At 33.2% G+C, this 23541-nt stretch overlaps 2 protein-coding genes and 1 long non-coding RNA gene across 11 annotated transcripts; 2 read left to right on the top strand and 1 right to left on the bottom strand.

The window, feature by feature from the left end:
- Positions 1–304: 304 nt before the first annotated feature.
- LOC117220284 (uncharacterized) lies at positions 305–1031 on the top strand. The gene is made up of 3 exons (XR_013034250.1): positions 305–426; positions 498–763; positions 855–1031. It is a non-coding gene; the product is annotated as an uncharacterized LOC117220284 (long non-coding RNA).
- On the bottom strand, positions 666–21670 carry Isha (Insulator su(Hw) mRNA adaptor). Of its 5 annotated transcripts, none has more exons than XM_033470102.2 (19): positions 21480–21669; positions 20534–20662; positions 20166–20457; positions 19875–20062; positions 19525–19800; positions 19280–19426; positions 18919–19169; positions 18574–18777; positions 18367–18500; positions 18038–18246; positions 17772–17949; positions 17368–17676; positions 17067–17294; positions 16694–16965; positions 16309–16560; positions 15758–16221; positions 15201–15481; positions 13900–14519; positions 666–772 (listed from the first exon to the last, which is right to left on the bottom strand). In XM_033470102.2, exons 1-18 carry the CDS (start codon positions 21507–21509, stop codon positions 13906–13908), a joined length of 4458 nt encoding a protein of 1485 aa, XP_033325993.1. In that variant the 5' UTR covers positions 21510–21669; the 3' UTR covers positions 666–772; positions 13900–13905. The 5 variants fall into 5 exon arrangements, with proteins under 5 accessions (XP_033325993.1, XP_076380920.1, XP_033325992.1 ...); XM_076524805.1 differs by lacking the exon at positions 666–772 and adding an exon at positions 6602–8331; XM_033470101.2 differs by lacking the exon at positions 666–772 and having other exon boundaries at positions 12257–14519.
- LOC117220281 (proteasome assembly chaperone 2) lies at positions 21286–23518 on the top strand. 5 transcript variants are annotated; one of them, XM_033470107.2, is made up of 4 exons: positions 21286–21463; positions 22334–22413; positions 22481–22815; positions 22891–23518. In XM_033470107.2, the coding sequence occupies exons 3-4, from the start codon at positions 22483–22485 to the stop codon at positions 23302–23304; spliced, it is 747 nt and encodes a 248-aa protein (XP_033325998.2). In that variant the 5' UTR covers positions 21286–21463; positions 22334–22413; positions 22481–22482; the 3' UTR covers positions 23305–23518. The 5 variants fall into 5 exon arrangements, with proteins under 5 accessions (XP_033325998.2, XP_076380924.1, XP_076380925.1 ...); XM_076524809.1 differs by lacking the exon at positions 21286–21463 and adding an exon at positions 21991–22121; XM_076524810.1 differs by lacking the exon at positions 21286–21463 and adding an exon at positions 22128–22146.
- Positions 23519–23541: the final 23 nt, after the last annotated feature.

The following is a 23541-nucleotide window of genomic DNA, read 5'->3' as shown; positions in this document are numbered from 1 at the left end:
CCAAATTATCCATTTTAGTGGACAATCAGAGCGTCAGTAAGGGAGACATTACTGTAATGGGGATACCATTGACATGAAAGTCCATGTTACATGCTACAGGGGAAAGTATCCCCTATCTTTTGAGCCTGTACAGAATTCTCCAATGCTTTCAATTTCTACGTAATACCAAAAAATAGTCCGCGTTTACGAAAACTGCAGATGGAGCAATTTCATTTTCAGATTCATGATTCGGACGAGTAGCACTACAAAGATCATTTATTGTTGAAAACTATAGAAAAAATTTCTGGTAGACAGTGTTATTGACATTTTCTTGTTCAATTTTTCATTACATTTCGCCTTATTATATTTAATTTTTTCATGAGAAAAAAAATTCGTTGATATAAAAGTTGAACTACAACACTTTACGGTCGAACTTCGAAATGGATGGTAATGTAAGATTATAATAATATAGGAAGTGATAAATAGTACTAAATCAATAGTATTTATGAATTTTGTAGATAATGTTTCATTGAACGTGCGTTTACCCGTTGAGCGAGAAGAAGATAATTTTAATTAATGAAAGACGTACTTCCTCAAATAAACCGACTACAAAAACTTTTGAAGAATGTTAATTGTTAATGAAGAAAAAGTACAGCATAGGAGTATGCAATTTTCAAATTGTAATATGTATTCATATCTCAATTTTATTAAAATGCTCATGTTTACAATAAATACACAGAAATGAGGAAAAATCGCGCAATAGATCCATGTGTCGTGCCAAAACGTAAAGTGCCTGAAACAGATAACAATACAAATATTTAGCTTTAGAGTCACGTATTAACAATAAAGATTTTGTTTAATTCTGCTTCTTTCAGGAAACTCGACAGAAAATTTGACGGCCAAAAAGACATAAAACTTTATGTGGAAGAAAATTTGATGTCGTTTCTCAATTAAATTCGAATTAACCGATTTGTTAAATAAATATTTACATTGATAATTTATGAACGTTAACGTACCTCTAAATAAACAATGCATGAACTTTTATTTTATTACGAACTGTAATGTTCTTTTACATTGTCGACTGGCAAGGATACTCAAAAATGAATTTGATATATCTCAACGATAAATTTGTTAGGTATGTAATTAAAACTTAGCAGTGACTCTTTTTACTTATATAATCAATTCAAATACATCAAATCTATTTCATAAAATTTTATAGTATCCAAATTGTTTCCAATTGGTAAATGAAGCTACCAATTTAAAACTGCCAAAGTATTTTCGTTAGCTATAATCGAAATTAATTACGCGTCTACGGTTTAATAGTTTATAGTGCGTTATATCATACAAGTATTCATATTATTTACTGCAACTTTTTACAACCAAACGCATGATTTCAACAGAAAATCGTTGCTATCCAAACGCGTGATATTACTATACGTAACTTCAATATGTTTGTAATGCATAGAAGTGGTAGACAATGATCGTAAAAAATATCGGCAACTATTTAACTGTCTGCAGTAACTTCCTTATTCGTTAATTATACTTCAATCATATACTCATAAAATATTCGATGTTTCGATGCTAGATACAAGAATGCCTGACCGTTCGATCATATTTCGGTTTGCTATATAAAATAATGCAGACTATTTTCTCAGAATTGAATAGCGATCAAAAGTTTTATATAGCAAATATAACGTTATATTCAAACTAATTACGTTTCGTCAGTATTTAATGTAATACTTTTACAGGCATTTTTTCCGTTGTTTGCACAGTTAAGGAAATAAAACAATAATAATTCGAAGATCATCGAACAGGGTAAATGATATTAAAATTAACATGCTGCGAATTAAGATCCACTTTATTGAATGTACAAAATGATGTACACTGATTTTTCGATAATGATCCATTCTTTGAATATGTAATTTTGATCATCCGATATAACATCGTTAATATATAAACAACATATATTTTCTATTATTTCACTCGATGATGTTTATATTTCTTCAACTATGCAAGCGACAACACGTCTCGCTGGATATTATCTATTGTTTCAAAATGCACGGAAATTCTAAATATCTTTTCATTCAAACTCACGCCCATTTAAGAAACACAAACTATAAATTACCAGTAAGCAAAACTTCATTTAACAGCGTTGTAACGTATTCATACGACGAATTATCCAAATGTTTGGAACACGAACGGAACAAGAAATAAATACTTGAATAATACACGAACATCATTTCAAATATTAATATTTATAGTAGCGCTTTTTAGTTCATTTGTTGGTCCGTTTGCCACCCAGTCTTACAATTCTACTATTATATATCGTATTTCATTAACTGTGCAACGCGTGAAAAAAAAAATATTTCGAGCGTATGATACTTGTTTTTAAACGGATCAACCGATAACGTAAAAATTTTTTTTCCCACCACTTCGTTTCAACACACAATAATTTGATGACTATTTACTCTTTGAGGGTAACTCGCAATGTAATCTTTAAAATAGCCAGAAAATACCTATACGAAGAAAAAGAAAACGAATGCTGAATCTATATTTAATGATAGGTTCACGTTGTGTTCGAACATAAATATATATTTATGTATAATATATTATTTGGTAATTACTGGAAATAGGAGCAATTTGAATGACCTTGAATTGTGTGTATAAGCACGATGTAGTTTCTGATATATTTCCAAAAAATATTTGTAATGTTATACATGGTGTTAAAAAATGAAGTGGTTCGAAACTTTAAGGATTCATAGTACTCATCGGGAGGAGTAAAAAATGTCCGATCAACATGGGAACAAAAGTCAAATCCTTTCGACAGAAAAGTGACTTTTAACATCTAAGAATATTCGATAACGTTAGACTAGCATTAACAAGCATTCTTTCATAAATGCAAATTTAATACAAACCTTCTTCGTCACAGGAAGTTTTCCACGTGTCTTCCCGCTGTTGCAATCTACGGATCATTGATCGACGTACATCTGCAATTATTCCATCCGAATCTCGTATTATTTTTTAAGAGTCCCCATAAAAAAATCTAATGGATTGAAATCAGGAAATATCGAGGAGACCATTCTATTAGGCCCTTTCGCCGTATCCACCAATCTACTACCTACTACAAAACTGACTATGACAAAGAAAAGGTTCTTATTAAATTTACATTTATGAAAGAATTCTTGTTGAAACTAGTGTAATAATTTTTTGGTGATAACCTTCGATGTACTTCCGAATCAATGTCTCTATTTACATTCAATGCGTCGCAGAGAAATTCACTCGCGTTATCGTATATTCTTAAATACTAAAAGTCAATGTTCCGTCGAAAGGATTGACTTTCGGACTCATATTGATTCGACATTGTTTACTCCTCTCGGTGAGTATTACAAATTCTTGAATCACTTTTCTGCATCCTGTATATTATTTAATAATCTTGGGATTATTCGTCGCATCAAAAAGTGAAATTGACTCGCTTTAGATATGACATTAAAGACGCGTTCATATGCAAGGTGTCCCAAAAGTTACACAACATCGGGAAATGAGGAGTTCTTGAAGTCGTTTGCAATAACTTTTCCCTTAGCGCAAATGCAATTCGCGGCTTTGTTTGCGTGTTATTAACGAAAAACAGTGACCAATGAGAGGTGAGGAGGGAGGACGAAGCCCTGTTCCGATCATTGGATCGATCGCCTCGTGCCAGTTGACCTCGCCTCTCATTGGTCATTGTTTTTCGTTAATAACACGTAAACAAAGCCGCGAATTGCATTTGCGCTAAGGGAAAAGTTATTTCAAATGACTTCAAGAATCTCTCATTTCCCAATTTTGAGTAACTTTTGGGACACCCAGTATGTCACGTTTCAGTTTCGAAACACAGATAATTAAGAGACCAAAGCTATTACCAAAGTTATTATTCATTAATGTATATTATTTAACTTACGTTAAATAATAACAAATTGATTCTAAAAATAATATCAATAACATAGAATATGTATGTAGTTTGATTGGTTTTACTATTAAAAATCTTTTACTATTTTTACTATTAATTTCTTATATCGCGCCAATGTTGAATTGAATTTAGGAATCTCATTCGAATCCAGATGTATAGTAAAAAGTCGTTCAGAAGGATGACCTTCATAACGTATTTCAAGATCATTGAAATCAGTGAGGTCGCTGCTGTTCTCAATAATTACCTATTATTTATACAAAAAATTCCGATGTGTTTGAACAATTAAGATTTGAAATTGTATTAAATACTTTTAGCTATTCGAGTGTTAGTTTCTTCTCGAGGATTGCTAGCTTGGAGAAGATATGTTATGATTATCATGAATTCTTATCGTAGTTATTGCCATTCATCTGCGATAGAACAGAATTTTCGATAACTTTGATAAGCCTTTGATTCGACAGTTTCTCGATAACGGTTTACGGCACACCCTTCAAAGTAATAAAACAATTTTTGTACAATCACAAAGGTAGCATGTAAAACTGATAAATAAAATATGACCGTTTAATCATTCTTCGTGAGGATAATTCTATATATTGTTAGAAATATTTATTACAATTCAAAGTTCAAACTGTATTTACAGGCCTAGCTCGAACAAGTTCGAACGGACGCGGCGTTCGGACGATGTAAAATGTAAAAAGCTTGCAAGACTGTGAACAAGGTCAATTAACTTCAGAAAATTAGGAACCTCGAGATCATCGAATGTGTTCGAATTGAGATTACGGTCTTATTTTTGTCTGCAGTCTGAAAAGTCATAGGTGACTTATAACGCGCGACTCTGTGCGCAGTAACTGCCCACTATTTGAATCAGAGATTAATCACTTTTCGAACAACTAAATTTCATAAAATAAGCGATTGCGAAATAGCGAACAACCCATTATGACCGATAGAATAGGTCGGATCTATTCTTTTCTTATATGCAGGCTACAGTGTTGGAAGCTTAAGCATCGACGCAGAGGGAAGCATTGACGTACAAACATATGGAAGGTGGTTCAAAGTTCCAAACTTTCTGTCTCTAAAGACGGGCTTAGTTTCCAGAATGAAATCGTTCTTTGCTTTTGGATGATCAATGTGTATAACCCTTTAACGACTAAAGTTTAGTCAATTGGAAAAATTCAGATGGATTCCTTCTTGTACACTCCTTCCAATGAGACAAGTCTGTAAACGTAAACATTAAAAGCCAATACCGCGAATGACTGTTACTTTATAAATCATTAACGAAGAAGAAAAGAGATCGCAGGGATATCGAGGTAGAAAGTTAAGTAACAGTTGTATAAAGAGCTGCAGAAGTAAGCATTTTTGGAAAATGGGCACTTATCGAACGGCCAATAAACGCAAATGGAAGACATTCAGTCGTTACATGCATAAATTAAGCACTGTGAATAATAATAAAGTATTATGAGAGAGAGAGAGAGAGAGAGAGAGAGAGAGAGAGAGAGAGAGAGAGAAACAATCAATAATTTACGAAATGTTTCACAAAAAAGATATAATACTTTACTACACAGAATGTTTCGAAGAGTTGACGTGTCGGAAACAATACGGATATATTTGGAAAAAGAGAAGAAAGTTCATCAGGAAATCTTCAATGATTTTATACTATTGCTATACGTTCCATACCAATTCAGTTTGAACGAATTTAATGAAACATTGTCAGAAACTTCACAAATTTGGATCTTTTTCAAGCTGCTCCAGTTTCATCATGTCGCTTTTCGGCTGATAATGTTGATCCCTATGATTTGGGGAAAGTACAGAGCGTGAGAAATAAATTGAATGAAACTCTCTAGTCGACGAAACATGAACGATTCGAATCTTTAGCAGCTCAAGCGACTTCCTTGATAACTCTACACTAGATGCTGTTACCTAATATACTGTTAATGTCTCAATAATTGTTTCGTTCTTTATTGCCTGTTAGGATTGCGACGTCTCCTACATCGCGTTTTCTACCTTAAAAAAATATGCGAGAATATAGGATAACGGTATGGAATGTAAGACATGTATTTAATATAGTATATATGTATATTTATAAAGAAACGTTGCACCACTGCAGCAATGTTCGTAATTAATAAAACAGAAAACTCCGCACGAAATTATCATTCATGTGACTACTATCGTTCCACTAATGCGCCAATAAATGTGTCTCTTCTCTTGTTGGAATTTTTGATAGTTATTTATAAAAAAATGTTTGCATAACCGTTGAAGATAAACTGTCTGGTCAGCTTTTTTTTTATTAGCTTCGATTTTTATCAAGTAATTATCAACAAATTCTATCGTTACTTGAATGGAACACCAAATAAATTGTTCTTAGATTAATTTTCGTTCAAACCGAAGATGTTGTTAGCAGATCCTGGACAGATTCTAACATGAACAGCTTACAAGATTCGAGACGATAAATAAATCAGTAAGGAAAATGGTTATTCTCTGTTTCGATAACCAAACTAGGTTCGATACATTAAGTGCTACCAAATGAGTCCTATGCATATCGTGAGTCTGTTGGATGCTGCCTTCACATGTCCAAATCGTCTTGAAAAGGCAGAAAGTAAGTGATTTTTTTTCAATTGCAGATAACAACTTATAACTTTACTTTTAAACCGGTTCTTAGACTAGGGACACGTTTTCAAAACCATATTAATTTCGCAATCCTTTATATTTTCTTTATTTTTACAGTAAATAATAATATTTATAAAACTAATATCTTTTTTCAGATATGTATATATATAAATGACGAATGTAGTGCTACGAAAGCTTTTCACTTCTTTTTTGTTTTTTATTATACCAGGTATTTAATAAAACGTAAATTGTGTCTCATATATTCAGTACCGTTACTATATCCCCCTACTGGGTTCTTGATGTGAAAAACTCTGCTCTAATACAGTTTCGTGTCACAATAAGCCCCTGAATCTGCGACAATTATCGCGGTATACCGTAGGTAGGTCAGCACTGGTTGTTCAGCGGAAGAGCTCTTCGCGGCCCTATCTTTCCTTCCAACCTTGCTTTCTTACGCACAATCATATTGGTTAGTCTCAGTTATGGCAATTATAAATATGATACAATTCTGGGGACAGCGTTTGCCTCCTGAGAGACAGTTTTGTATAGCACCGCTGTACGTCGTGTCTAGACAATTGATTGCTTACGAGTTTCGGCCCCTCGAACCGTTACCTCAACTACCATGCAGACTAGCCTCGCCAGAAGAATTCCCAACCCTAGGATAGGGATAAGATAACATGTTAAATCTATATGTATATATTATATGCACCCAGAAACTAAGTTCGCCTAACTATCTCTTCAAATTGTTGCAATGCAAAAGATATTGGTAATTATGCAGAAAAAATTACTCTTTACCAAGTTTATAATCAATATATGCTGTAAAAAACTCAATGCTCTAAGCAACTTTTGCCCATACATGTAACCGGTGCTCGGGCTTAATTTTTGAAATATTTACGAAAAACTGTTGTGTTACTGCTACTACAATGAATCACGCAATACCTTGTCATTGGCAGCGTGTGTATCAGTATAGAACCGTCATTTATCTCTACTGCTTCATGCGTTATCCCGTTGCCCAAGCAAGCAACCTTCCTAACGGGTGAACTTTTGTCAAGGAGGTAGCTTTTCTCTTCTACATACGAGCCGTTTATTTTGAAAGTGGCATAAGTCACTTTCTCAAAAAAATCGAGTTAATGGTAGCACTAATTATAATTGAACGGTATCTTTTCATTTAAAAAAAAAAAAGAAAAAGTGACTTATGCCACCTTCAAAATAAATATATGTAAAAAATAGAGAACTTACGGTTTCCGACATATTTAACGTTACATTGCCGCATTTGAGAATTGTCGAAGTCGTTCCCGCGGTCCAGAGAAACTAATCAAACCAATGTAGTAGCGTAGTATCAATTTTTCGCGAATATTTCGCGAACTAGGCCCGAGTAGCAGTTGAATGTATAGGAGAAAAGTAGTTCGAATGTTGAGTTTTACAACATATTTAAATTCGATCGAAACCGGTCGGGAGTAACTTCTTACCAATAATAATGTCCCTTGAAACTATGTAAAAAATACTTTTTTACCGCAACAACTTGAAGAGATATTTACGTGATCTCGCTTAAATGGGTCATCCTGTATACAATTTGTTGAGTACGGTGTCACGTGCAAGACGTCACCTTACCTTTAAAAATATATCATAACATTCTGTCACCTCTTTTCTAATTCCTATTACGTCATTATGGTTTTCACATGGTCACATTTATCTTACTTCTGGGTCAGAAGTGGACATATTTGGCGTACGGTTCCTCCAGAATATTTGTATCTGTTCTAACATCATGTGTCTCGAAGTACAGTGAATTCTCCTCAATTGTCCCTCAGCTTCTAAACAAAAAAATGAACAATTTGGGAAGAGAAGATACGATTATTTGAGGCCCACAGCTCGTTTCTATAGCTGCCGATTGTCAACTATAAAAACGAACCGTAAGGCTCGACTAATCGTATCTCCTCTTTCCAAATTGTCTACTTTTATGTACAGGCTGACGGACAATTAGAGAGAATTTACTTCATTGTCTCTGAAGGTAATTCAGTACGCTCTCATAATAGAATTTACTGAAATGACATTGGGGGGCCGATCTTAACGCCCTGGGGACGTTTATAATAGTTCGAACTGAGCCTCGAGACAAGGAAATTTATAAATTAAACAAGAGCCGGCATCCAGTGATGATGTTGCACTTGTTTTGATTTCTTTAGCGTCCGAGGTCAAGTTCGATGCCCGTCTCGACATGGATCTTGTTTCATTTGATATTTTTATTCTATAATTATCAAAAGTGTTCCGATCGGAATACGTCATGCCTAAAATGTTAATTAAAATTTGGGAGTAAATAGTTCTTACAAAAATATTTCATAAATATCTTTATCAACCATTACACGATATTTTCAATAATTACAAAATAGTAGACCACAGAATACTTAAAATTGACAATGCATCATTAGAGCGTGATAGACGATGGCATCCACTGTAAAAGATAAAGCAGCTCAGGGTGTAGTCAACATATGGGCTACAATCATTATTACACAATTCTTCTTGCAATTATTGTCAAAGTGTCCTGGATGATTGAAAGTACAGATAAAAATTATAATTGTGATTTTGATGGTAAGAAAAATTATATCATAATAGGACTTTGTTCAGAAGTCTTCTGCAAGCCAGACTCCCCAAATCAGTGGCACATTTTCCACGGAGAGAAAACTTCTATAAAGACATTAATAACTTTAAAGATATGATATAAAAAATAAATAGAAATACAATATCTCTGACGGTATCATATACGGTATTTTTGACGTAGAGGTAGCATATATGTACAACGGCCACACCATTAGCCGCCTTACCTCTTATAACAGGGACATTATACATTTACATTGTCTACTCCGATCATTCGATTATCAAATTGTGTTATTAATACTCGTGAGTTGTGAGTAAAAAAAGCCGTAAAATCTTTCAATAATTTTACATCTAAAAAGTTTGATTTGTAGAAACTGTAAAAAAAATATAATTGATAATAAATTTTTGTATGAAGCAAGTATTGACATAAGTGTTATCTTTTAAACAAATAAAAATATCTGAAATTGTTTTACTCTTCCGGATTGCTTGTTCAAAAATTAATTTATAAACCATCGTTCCGATTGTAATCGTTTCCAAAATATTCAGTCACATCGGATTCTCACCCCCAACTTCGGGAGCTATTTCCATCCTTTCGATACAGAAAATGGTTGATGCAAAAAATTACGTGTCAAATATTTTTGTAAGAATTACTTCTTCCTAAAATTTAATTAAGATCCGCTGAAGTTATTTCAGTATATACCCTTGTTAGGGCAAAATACATTTCTTGCTCATGACATGACTGCTCAAAGAAGTTCGACTCGAGATACTCGATTCTCGAAGCATTCAATCATCTTTGTGTTCAAATATTATAACGTTCTTGCAAGCTTTCCACGCATATATTCGATTCTGTCTGCTCGTGAACCTATCGATATATACACTTCACATTTTTCGAAAAATCGAAAAATAACGATCTACTCGAGACATCCTATATATATATATATTTATATATATATATATATATTCAATCTTAATTCCTTTATTGACCACGAACTTCTGCGCATGTGCGTATCAACTTTTTCCATCGATCAAATCGACGTCAATAACAGGCTATAAAATACACACACGTCACACAATTTGAAAAATGGATTTCAAAAACAACAGCAATGAAATAATAATACTCACAATGGAAGTAAATTGATATTTAATTAATTGATAATGAGGACAAGTATATTTTGGTTAAATAAAAGAATAAAAAGGATAACTTATTTGCAATCTATGATATATAGATTGATTATAAAATATGATTTTCGTTGCCTTTTCAATTTGTTAATCCTGTTATTGCTCGTCACTTGCGTATAAATTAGTAAACGAAACGTCACATAAAGTATGATTTGTTTATGTAAATGAATTAATATTGGGTCCTTCTACTCTTTTCTGCTCGTTAAGCTATTTTCTTAAAATTGAAAAATGGAACTCTTTTTTCTTAAACTCTGCTCCGGAGTGGTGCACGGGCTCTTTATACTACTTTCGGTTATGTTCTTCTTAATTTTTTCGATCTAACTTCAAAAGAAATTTATAATATTTGGTAAAAAAATATTATTGCATTCTGGACGAACTTGTGTTTACACGAAACTATGTCGCAACAAGTTTCGATTGTTAGTCAAATTTCATTAGCGTTTGAAAATCATTACTCTGGGGCGGATTATATTAAACTTGGTGTCGATTATTAAATTAGATTTAAATTTGTGAAAGATTTATCAAAAATTTGATAAATTAGACTAACCAATCTAACCATTAATTAACCATAATTAACAGAATAAACATGTTTTTCTTGTACTTGACAAATAATATTTAGTCATTAAAGAGTAATTATTCTATGTGCAATCATCGCTCGTACCATCAATTATTGCACAGCAATTACGAACAAAATGTACAATCTTATCATTTGATGTAGCATTTCGTAATATTAAACTCTACACGTTAAATATATAAAGTATACTAATATTGCTACTGCTTAAAATAAAATTAATGTCCCAATTATGAAAAATGATTTGAATTACTAAAAGATCTAAATCAAGTAAGCTCAGTTTATCTAAAGATTCACTTGAGCACAGCTGATGAGAACAGTTTAAAAATTGGAAATTATATTCATTCAGACGATTTGCCTCGTTCCGACGTTCAAATCGTTTGTACAACATCAATCAACAACAATAATACTAATACTAATAATAATAATAATGATAATAATAATAATAATAATAATAATAATAATAGTAATAATAGTAATAATAACAACGATTTGATGCATTTCAGGATGCTTTCGTTGTAGTTCGTCCAGAAAGAAATATAGCATTCAGTATATAAATATAATGAGTTATAAACACAACAGTACCTTGCACTTGTCACTCTGTTTGAGCGCAAGCGACCTGGTGGCTGGTGTTCCATCGTCGTGTGGCGACAGAGAGAGAGACTCACGCATGTGAACACACGAGTACGAGTACTGAACAAGTATCCAAAGCTGCTCTGAAAAGATTTCATTCCATTCCGAATATCGTTCACAACGTATCTTTCTTTTCTTTCTTGATAATGAACACTTCTGTGTTTCTTAATTGAACGTCTTTGCACCATAAAATATTGATCACAGAATAATTTGATATTCGGAGGAAAAATTTTCCAGATAAAAAATGCATAGTTAGAAGACATATCAAATCCGATTAGAATAGTACTACACTCGAAGAGAAATAACCAAGAATTATATCAATGCACGCACTTTAAGGTAATAATAATTGCCATGTAAATAAGACAGTTAAAAACAATTTCTTAAAATTGTTTTGTTCACTATACATTCTCATTTGAACTATGCAACTTTTCTCCGTAACTTTTTCCCATACTTAATTAAGAGCTTTCATTTGAATAGAAACAAAAGTAGGTAAAACTAAAAAAATTAATTAAATTTTTATGCATGGTTGATCAGTGTTAGTGAATAATTAAAATTTTTAATTTTCCTACGAAGACTCCCAGACAAAATTATTTAAATAGAATTTCATAATTCACGAGATGTCTTTTATAACTGGGTGCAATTAAATGAATTATTCGATCTGAAGTATCCAATGCCAGGAGTTCTCTTAAAAGTAAACAAAACAACGTAAGGCAATTCCGGGAGCCAAGCGGAATGAGAGGCTATAATTCTGCTTATGAAAAAAGATGTTATATAGAAAATATTTATTTTTCGTTCGTTTGATTGAGCTACGCCGAACAAGGGCGCTATATATACTCTCGCTCTCTATTTCACTTTCTCTCGTTTTTTCTCTCTCTTTCTCTCAATCACTCTCTCCCACTCATTCTCTTCCATTCTTTGTAGTTTACATTCATTCTCATACACATATATATATAAATATATATTTATATATATATAAGTGTATATAAATATATATTTATATATATAATCTCTCTCTCTATCTATTTAAATATTTGCGGTGGTAGAATCTTGCTTACCCGAATTAGCGCATACATATTTTATTTCTGACCTTTTCTGTTGATCGAACGTTCAATTCTGTATAAATGTAACTTTATTCCAAAGTTCAAATCACTGTTCAGTGTGTAATTAACAATTAATAAAAAATCTTTCAAGAAGATGTAGCTAAAAATTAAATTTAATACATGCTATTAAATTCGTAAATGTACTATATATGTATGTATATCACATATATACATATGTAAAATCTGCATTATAAGACTTGTATTGAATATAGAGTTCAATCAACAAAAATGTCCATATGAAAATACTTGAAGTTTGTAAGATGTACGGTTAATCAAGATCCTACTATTAAGATTCATCTATCTATACAGTAGGTATGGTTTGAATGTGTACAGTCAATTATTTCTTAGGCCATGGAAAATATAAAAAAGATGTTTATGCAGAAGTTGTATTGTCTTAGAGAAAAAACTTAGTAATGAATTTAAATGTTTCATAGATTTCAAGATCACCACCATTTTTCCAAATGAAACTATATGTATATGTTTATGTTGTGCGTTCTGAGATGAATTCAACGAACTAAAGATTAGTATCATAAAAATAGGTAATTGCATTTAAAAATTTGTAGGCAAACTTGAAATCTTTGCAACAATTGATTTATAAATATTTCAGTCCGCCATTATCTTTTCTCATTTAACACAAAGCAAATTCTGTGTAAACAATAATGTAGTTTTAATAGCTTAAGAAATAATTGAATTGACGCGCTCAAACATGATGCACTGTATAATTGTTTACTACGAAAATACAAAAGTATTTACAATTTAATAAATAAGTCGCCACTTGGAGTATCCACGGGTCATAGGTCCTGTGTTCTCAAATCACAGTGCCTCACACGTGTAGCCGATTAAAAAATTGATTTCTTTGAAATTTGAAACGCTCACTTCTTAAGAAAATTTGCTTTTCATTAAGCATTTAAATTCTTTCTACTACTTTCATTTTGCACGTTATATAATGATATAAAAATCAATTTAAATTTAACATTTTTGTTTATTAAATTTTAATACTACGTCTCTCAAAATTATTCATTTTAAGTGCGACTTGTGGCTCTTCAATTACATTTTTTATAATTCCTTCTATCGGTTAATTTTCTATAGAAATACCTTTATTATAATTTCATAGCCAATATCTGAAATCAACGTATATTTGATTTCACAATAATATCATTAATCGAATGTAATAATTAATCTAGTATTTAGCGTTTCATTTTCCAAAGAAGTTATTTTGTTCCGACCTAATTCAGCTCAATATAATGAGTCCCCCTTCACACCACTCCACAGAGTAAGAAAAAATCTTAAAGAGAAAAATCGCTCTTTACTTTGGTCTAAGAATCCCTGCGGTCCTCTTCCTCCTTCGTCGTTTCAATGCCTTCTTCTTGTTTCGTCTCAATTGATGATTCTTCCAAATCCTCCTTCTTTTCACTAGGAATTACTTCCATTAATTCAGTTTTTTGTTCTTCAGGTTTCACAACAGCTTCCTCTTCCTTGATAGATTCTTCTTTCACATCAACAGGAACAGAAGATGGTTCCTGCTCTTTCGGTTCTTCCGTTTCCTCTCCGGATGGACTCACATTGGCCCACCTAGATTTACGTCCCCTGTTGTTCCGACTGTCCCGTTCCATATTTTGGTTGTTTGGATGTTTAACACCTTTTTTGTCTCTGGGATTGTCTCTTTGCGAATGATTTTCAGAATCAGGAGGCCATGAGCCGGGAGGGTGTTCCTGATTTCTCCACGGAGCAGCAGACTCTGGAGGAAGAATGGATGGAGGGCCCATAGGTCCAAATGGTGGCCGAACATGTGGGCGAATATCATCGAAAGGAGGTCTGAAAAAAGCATCCGGCTCACGAGGATCAAACGGTGGACCACGTGGACCAAAAGGTCTCATACCAGGGCGAAGAGGACGAGGTCCTAACCCTCTTGGATGGAACATTAAAGGTCCTAAAAAAGAAATGTTTAGTAATATTTTTATACATTTCTTTGTTTAATTAGGCATTTTATAAAAGAAAATTTCTGAATAATTAAACATTGAACTGTTAAAATGAATTTTAGATTTTATTACTTAGAAACATTATAACCTATTACAAAACCCTACACTCAGAGCTTGGAATTAACCAGCACCCAATATGAGGATCGCGAGGGTTATGCCTCCTGACACCCGTCGCTCTTTCTCTCTCTCTCTCCCTCTCCCTCGCTGACGTGCGATGGGAGTCAGAAGGCGTAGCGCTTGCGATCCTCATGTTACGTGCTGGTTAATTCCGAGCGCTGCCTGCACCGTAACAATTGGTAGAGAAAAAAACTTAACTTGATGTGCCTTTCAAAAACTTTAATTGACCAATGTATGCGGATAAATGCCATTGTCCAACATTAATTCTGTAGGTACTTCCAAATTCAACAATATATTCTTTATACAATTACAAACATTTAAATAACTGCAATTTAATCTGTTTGTCACGTAATAATTCTGTCAGACAATTATTAATTTAATTTAAAAATTAACCTTCCGATGTCATACTAAGCCAAAATGATCCACATTTTTTTCAAAAAAGTGAAATGAACAATTAATTCAATATACTTGGAAATGAAACATTGAGCTCTAATAAAAAAAAACGATGTTCTTACCGGGGCCACGAGCACCTAAAGGAGCTGGACGAGGACCAAACCCATCGGGATGACCAGGTCTCGGACCTCTGGGTCCCATAATAGGTGGCATTCCAAACATGGGTTCAATTCCAAAAAATTCTCGTCTTCTAGGTTCAAAATCACCACGATCCAGATGTCCTCTTGGATCGAAGCCATCCTGTAGCCGTGGATCGAAACCATCCCGCCTAATTTCATAATCAAACCGATCCCGATCATCAAGCGGCCTTCTTCCTCTCACTTCAGACCTGTCAAATTCCTCCCTTTGGCAGACAAGAATAATCAATAACTAATTTACTTAAAGTTAGTTAGTTAAATTATTATCAAAATATACTATATTTATTGTTAAATAAACATCTATTAATATTCATTAGATGTTTTAAAAATATGTGTTTCATCTAAAATGCACAATCAACTACATAGAGTATACCATGTAAAGTAAAGAGTTGAAATTATGAAATATAGACTCGTGATTTTTTTTTCAAAACAAGATACATTAAAATATTGAAAGCTCCCAAATGACCATAAAATGAACTTACCTCTGTTCTCGGGGGGGTCCAAGTCTTCCAAATTCTTCTATTCTTTGCTGCCCATGTATTCTATTATCGAACTCTTCTTGGAACATACCACCCTGTATCCTTGGAGCGTCCATAAATTCTTCATGCATTTGTGATCCTCTAGGACCTCTTCCAAAATTCTGTCTGTCTCTCTGTTGTTGAAATTCTCTTGGATCTTGGGGATTTCGGAAATCTGGCGGTCGAGCAGGAAAGTCACTTCTTTCTTGAGGTAAACCGAATTTCGGTAAATCCATTAGCGATGAGAGTGGTTCACCACGTGCTGCTCGGGAGTCATCAAAGCTTCTATCCGACCTGTCTCGATCTTGCCGGCTACGAGGGGGTATTCGATCAACTCGATCTTCTAGGGGAAGAGTACCGTCAGCCAATTGACGTAGGCGATCCGCTAAGCTCGGTTTAGCGTCCTTTTTCGGAGTGGAATCATTTTCCTGAAATCAAACATTTTGTTAATGAAAGCACAACTGTTTATTATTATCATTACTACAACAAAATATTCTAAATTTAAAAATTAGTACTTGAAGGCTTTGATTTTGTGGATTGCCTTCGCGATTTTCTCTGTTCTCTCTTTCTCTTCTCTCATCCCTATCTCTGTCTCTGATATCTCTCCTACGGTCGCGTCCCCGATCTCTTCCTCTACCTCTTTCTCTTCCACGATCCATTCTGGAATCATTGTTGTCTCTATCTCTATGAGACAAATGTGTTTCTCTATCTCTTCTCTCTCTGTTTTCTCGTTCCCTGTCTCTTTCTTTGTAATCCCGATGCTGTTGCTAAATTTAAATTAAATTTATATAATTCATTATAGTACATTTTCACTACAAATATAAAAGCTGCCTGGAATTAAATATATTAGTCCAATTCTAAATACATAGAAAGCCGTACAATTCATTAATAAATTCTTACATCTGATTGTTGATCACCATCTGGTCTGTCGTCGTTTTGTGATAATTGGTCAATTAAGTTGCCCTTATTCTTAGCCCCATTCGAACTTTGAGGCATCGCGTCTTCCATTTCTACATCCATATCATCCGCAGAATGTTGTTGTTGAGGTAGTTGCATTTGTAAAGGAGCAGAAGGCCCTACACCGTAAGGCTGACGTAACATTGGCAGATTTGGCATTCCCGTTTCCGTTGTTGGTGGCGGAACTCCAATTGGAGGAACATTATGTGGCATACCTGAAAATATTATTAAGTTTTCAAATAAAATTTAATTACTTCCTCTTTTATTGTTTCTCATGTTGTTATGACAAAATCAATTTCAATTTAACTACACGTACCAGTAGAATTGGGCTTATCAGAAGGTGCAGCAGGTGCTGGCAGAGGTATTTGAGTCAATAAACCGACACCTACGCCAGCTCCAAACGGTGAATTAACTTGTGGTGTAAGCATAGTTTGCATCATTCCTGGCGGTCCTAACAAACTTTGCATATTTGGCGGTGGTACACCTATTGGAACATTCGGCATCAAGCTATGCGCCATTGGTAATCCCATTGGTCCAAGCATGCCTAAACAATAGCAAAAACAATTTAGCGTTTCAATAATTAAAAACAGAATATCATACAATAAAACATTAATTACGGGGGACTCCGGGCATTGTGAAAGCAGGTGGCATCATTTGTAGTTGGGTATTTGGCGGTGGCAGAAGTGCAGCTGACGTAGGAGGTCTAATGGGGGGTGGTTGACTTGTATCAATCACTTGCTGCTGTTGTTGACCTTGTTGTTGACTCTGTTGAGACTGCTGCTGCTGAGTGGCAGTTGTAGGTTGCATTACATTCACAATACCATCAGCTAGACTTGGCATAGCGGCAGCTGCAACCAAAGCTTGTTGCTGTAATTGCAATTGCTGCTGAAGTATGTCTGCATTTGTTCCGGAATGCTTTAGTTTACCTACAAGATGTATTAAATAACAATTACAGAATACAATTAAGGTTAAAAAATGATATATGATAATTCAATTTGTGACTATAAATAATTTTAGTTACCTTTCAAATTAGGCGGCAGGGTATCTTCATCAATCATTCCACCTTCCTCAAGTAATTCTAGGTCCTGATCAGTAACGTTAATTAATTTATTCCAAGGGATATAACTAACTCCCAGTTCAACTTCCCAATAATCTTTCCATTCTTTCCCTTTTACACCTTTTCCTGGTGCCCAGGCTAACTAAAATACATAAGCATTTTTATTATTCCAAAAACATATTTCGTTATAAAGTTTAAACATGAAATTTGTTATAAGTTATATAACTTACAGTGATTGCTTTCCCCTGCATTTTGTGATTTTTAAGTTTAGTAAGAGCTCTATATGCATCCTGTCTTCTATTCATACATATAAAAGCACAACCTCTAGGTGAAATTAAATCTATGCTGACAATATCACCAAATTCTCCAAAAGTGTCTGAAAGTTCTTCTTGATGTACCAACTTAGATAAATGCCCTACCCAAAGCGTTGTACTACAAACTGTAACAGATATTAGATTTTTAACTATAAGAACATTATTTAACATTGGCTTTAATAAGTATTACTATGCCATTATGACATCATGAATATCATCAATAAATATAATAATGTGAAAACTACCGCTTAATTTATCTCTCACAATTGGTGGCAGGCCTCGTTTACGCCTTTCTCTTTCCTTCTCTCGTTCTTCTTCAGTCATTTTTTCTCGACTATCATCGCGTTTTCTATCACGTCCTCTATCTCTAGAGCGAGACCTGCAATATAATATTTCATAATAAAGTAAGAAATGAATGTAAATTTAGAAACAAATGTAAGTATTTCAATTACCTCCTTCTTCTGGACCTGCTTCTCGATCGGGATTTTCTATCTCTGTCTCGATCTCGATCTCTATCCCTGTCTCTATCTCTATCTCTATGTCGTGGTGATCTAGATCGACTGTGATGCCTATATCGATCAGGAGATCTGCTTTGTGATCTCGCACTATCACAATTTACAATTTCTACACTGCTACTATCTCGCCTTGCACCATTTCTGTAATTATAAATTATTAACAATTAATTTAAATATTTAATTAAATTAAATCATCAAGTAATGGAAAAAGTTAAAATGAATGTGAACTTCATGAACGAGTGAAGTTAATCGTAAATTGAAGCGTTAAGTTAAATATTTTACCCTGAATAATCTTGCGTGTCTTGTCGTTCATCGAGAAGCGGACTTTTTTGATTCTGATGGCCTTGTTGATTAATTTGCCTAATATTTGACAGAGGTTGAGAGGCATACGGTAGAGCCGGTGGATAACCTGGTGGCGGTTGACTCATATCTTGTATGACCCCACTACTTACATTTGTTGTGTATGTGTTTTGTTGATTTGGTTTCAAAATGTCCGACGGTTTTAATTCGCATTCCGACGCAAATGGTAAATTCTAAAGAAATAAAAAAAAATCGTGAAAAATCATCTCCAATTTAGATTTATACAATATATGTACATTATTATATAAATACATATAAAATTTTATATTCCGCATTAACTTACAGGAACAGTTTGTGCTAGGTGTTTATCAAACTCTTCCTCCTGTTGCTTCATTTGTTGTAGTTTCCTCATTTTTTCTTCCATTTCATGTTGTGATGAAGAAGCATTTCCTTGCATTGTTTGTTGTAACGTTTGAAGCTGTCTTAAAACCTGTTACAAATTAAACAATTAATTAATTTTATTCTAGTTGCAAGTGACAAATTTTATTTTATGTAAAACATATTATCCAAACTTCTTTTAATGTATACCTCTGGATTTGTTAGAAGAAATCCAAGACTTTCTAAACTATTTCCTGTAGGAACGTTGTGTTGGCCAGCATTTGACGCCGTTGTTGCCACTGGAGAATTCGCAACAACAACGTCATCGTCTTCTTCTTCGCCATAATCAAAATCTAGCAGCTTCTTATCAAATTTCACGGAAGTTTTTTGTTCATTTGCTGCCTCTTGTTTTTTAAGCAATAATTGTTGTAAATGTTGTAGTTGATCAAGAAAAGACGCATCCATTTGACCTGCATTTGTCTGGCCCTAAAACGAATTGAAATCAATGGTACAGTAAAATGAAATAAAAAAGTTTAATAATTAAATATTTGAAGACATACCAAGAGCTTATTAGCATTTACTATATTTGCTGTTTCCATTTTCGTTTGCGCAAGCCAAACAGGATCAATTGTCTTTGCAGAGGAAAACAGCTTCTGATCTTTTACTGCATTCTTTACAGTTAAGGGAGGTGTTTTAACAGCAGTACCTGTATTACTTGTGTTATTTGTTGAAGAAGTATTCAGTGTACCTGTAAAATAGTAACAGGAAATTCAGTCTTATTTTAAATTTGATTAACTGTAACTTTTAATTTCTCTGATATTATAAAACTGTAACAAGTGAAATTCTTTTACCATTTGCGTTAACTGCTTGCTCTTTATGAATTGGATGATTTGGGTCCGCAAGATCGAATAAAGGCTGTATAACCTCAGAAGGGAAAACTGCATTTTTCTGCCAAAGATTTAAAACTCTAATCACCTTACTCTTGTCTTCCTGAGGACATTTCAGAAGATTCAAAAAGGTGGTTTGCATATTCTTAGCAAAACGTGGAGCAAAGACATCTTTCTCTACTCCAAATTGATGTCTAGACTGGCGTACAATTGAATCTATAACATACAGTCCAGGCACTTTGTACTCTGGCTTACACTGTAACATACAAATAACTGGTAAAAGACTGGTCTATACATTAAAACATAATAATATAAATTATTAAATAATATACTTTTTGAATGAACTTCTCAACACTTTGCACAACATGTTTATAGAATTTGATTGCCTTAATTGCGCCCCTAGTTAAAGAGTTCATCTTGGCCTTAGAAATTGGTGGTTTGACATCGTAAAGAGCTGAAAGCTGAAACAAGGAAAACATGTTAATTTCTCATTGAAATATTGACTGTGTATTATTAAAATTAAGTTTTGTTTGTATTTGGTCAAACCATATACATCAACTTTCAAACGAGAAATGAAGAGAATTAAACGTATGTATTTCATACATAGTTTCCAAAAACTGCTTCAATTTTTGTATATATTATGTAATTTAGATTTTATACTTTATGTCATTATACACATACAAACATCTATATTTACATTAAGATATCAAAAGCATTGAATTATACTTGTTTCCAAATTTAACCATTTAAAATATAGTAGCAAAAATAACCACTAATATTATTAATATAAATCATAGAAGTTGTTACTACCCCTTATACTCTTCTTCCTCATTCTTCCCCCCTATTATCACCTTTCTTTAAACACACAAATATTAGAATATTTGTTTCTTCCCACCATCTAACCAATGTCATAAATCTTGATTAATAACAATATCTACCGCAATCATATATCACAAAAACACTCTAAATCATAATAAAGATTCTCGTTCACTACTCTCCCTCTTGCCTGCGTATAGAGATAGTTTCTCCCCCTCTCTTGCATAGGGACTAGAAATCAAAGCATTCGTCGAACACAGCATCACTCGAATCCTGATATCACGATCACTAAAGAACATTGAGAAGAGCATTTCTTCTAGGAATCTATCTCACAGTATGTGTTGCTTACGACTTCGAAACAGAAATATCGTAAAGGGAAACGGAAAGAGGAGAAACGAGAGAAAAAAGGAAGAGGGAGAGTCGGCGGGCTAGAAGAAGAATCGAGGGTAAGAATGAGCTCACCTCCGCATTAAATGCCTTAACCGCCTCCATTTTGATGAAGGTGCGAAGCACCAAGGATCTGCTATGATTCACAGGAATCCGTGATTCTCGGGACGTTCAATGTTTTCGCGATAAATCGCATGTCTTTGCTCAGGGCGCACTGTCTAGCTGGGCCATGCCACTCAAGATGGCGACGCTATTTCCCGAAAGGCATCGCGGGGCGGTGATGCGTGACGTCACATGCCGCCGCGGTGCGCAATCGGTAAAGAATTACGCTTTAATACCGATCGTCCTTCACCAATTAAAGTCTAGCAAGATCAATTATATTACGTGAATCTTAACTAAATTTCAGTTCCTTAATAAATCCATTATTAATTTAAAAAATAGCAACATTTTATAATAGTTTATTGTAAATAATAATGCACTTTAAAATAATAATACTAACAGATCCATTTTAACTGAAAATTACAAGTGTTACAAGTAACAATTTTCCCGATTCAATTTCGTTATATTATAATTTAAATTAACGCTTTCATTCAATATTTTATTAACAAATATATTTTCTATTAACATATGTACATAACATAATATACGTACGATTGACAGAGCACTGGAATTTACGAAACAGAAATACCAACTGTAATTTAGTGGTGTATTCTAGTGGTTTGTTAATAATTTTGTGATTCATGTACAAATTTCTCTTATATTCATATTTGTATATATACTTAAAGCATACTCTAAGTATATAAATAATTATACTGATTTTATTTAAGTTTATACATATCACATTGAAGTGAAAGAATTCAAACCTATAACCAAAACTATGTACATATACATATGTAAACCAACTTAATTTAATAATCATTTTGTTACAGTGACTTGCAGTTTTCAAGTTTGTACTCGAGTGTTTACTTCATTTAAACATCATTGTAATAGTGATACTTTTACAACATAGGTTTGTATAAATAAACGTTATAGAAATTATAATTAAAATAGGTATTTATTTATAATTTATTACACAGAAATGATAAAAATAGCAGAAGAAATTGATCTTGAAGATTATACCCTAATACTTCCTTCGGTGGCAGTTGGAAATGTTGGACAATTATCTATTGATCTATTGATATCAACTTTAAATCTACAGAAAATTGGATCAATGTGGAGTTCAATGTTCCTACCAATTATTGGTCATGATCCTTACGACAAAAAGTCTAGTTCCCTGTGTACAGCTGCTGATTTTTATCTTGAAACTACTTGTAAAATAATATTGCTACAATTAAGATCTCCTTATGTTGGTAATTCAACTGATTTTTATAAGAAACTGGTACAATTTATTCAACTAAAAAAACTTAGCAAGGTATGTAGTATTCCATTAAATACTTAATTGATTACTTCATTATATTTTTTATGGTAAGTAATCATTTTTTTATAGATAATAATTTTAACTAGCAGTTATGATTATGAACGATTGGATAGATCAGATTCAAGATTAAGGTATCTTTCTTCGGATAATTCATTATTAAATAATGAACAACTTCTTCAATCTCTTCATTGGAAGGAGCATACAACAAGGACTTCAGTAGAATCTACAGAAAACTGTTACATTCCTGGAGGAGGATTTGCAAATGGACTTTACAATTACCTCAGATCAGTGAATGTTCCTTGTACTGTACTTTTTTATTATTGTTCGGAAGGAGATAATGTTTCTGATGCATTAATGTTACTTAAAGGTTTGAATCAGTGGTTGAACATATTAGAAACTAATTCTGATACTGGTATTAATGTTATATATCCACCATCTTGGGAATATCTTTTTGGTAACCCACCTGCGCCAGAAATATTTTAACTTTCTCATGTAGTTGTCTATAAATTAAATACTGATTGTATAAAGGTTGACTTTATTTTATAATCTATCAAACTGAAATCTTTCTAAAAAGGATTTATTTAAAAGGTTCAATTAATATATTAAGTAAGATACATCAAATACAACTTTATCATTATTATATTATAAAAGTGTATTTGAAAGAATATCTAAATGACAATAAATCATAATAAGGTAACCATGTTACTATATTAATAATTC

This window comes from Megalopta genalis, chromosome 10 (genome assembly GCF_051020955.1).
Source record: "Megalopta genalis isolate 19385.01 chromosome 10, iyMegGena1_principal, whole genome shotgun sequence".
Lineage (NCBI taxonomy): Eukaryota > Metazoa > Arthropoda > Insecta > Hymenoptera > Halictidae > Megalopta > Megalopta genalis.
Note: the sequence above shows the minus strand (reverse complement) of the source record. Positions and strands in the feature narration are given on the sequence as shown.

Coding starts and splice junctions, on each gene's coding strand:
- Isha (XM_033470102.2), bottom strand. CDS start 21,509: ATGGAGGCGGTTAAGGCATTTAATGCGGAG. Junction 17,950..18,037: donor TGCAGGGGAAAGCAATCACT/GTAAGTTATATA, acceptor TATGTATTTTAG/TTAGCCTGGGCACCAGGAAA. Junction 14,520..15,200: donor TTTAGGTGCTCGTGGCCCCG/GTAAGAACATCG, acceptor TTTCTTTTTTAG/GACCTTTAATGTTCCATCCA.
- LOC117220281 (XM_033470107.2), top strand. CDS start 22,483: ATGATAAAAATAGCAGAAGAAATTGATCTTGAAGATTATACCCTAATA. Junction 22,816..22,890: donor AACTAAAAAAACTTAGCAAG/GTATGTAGTATT, acceptor ATTTTTTTATAG/ATAATAATTTTAACTAGCAG.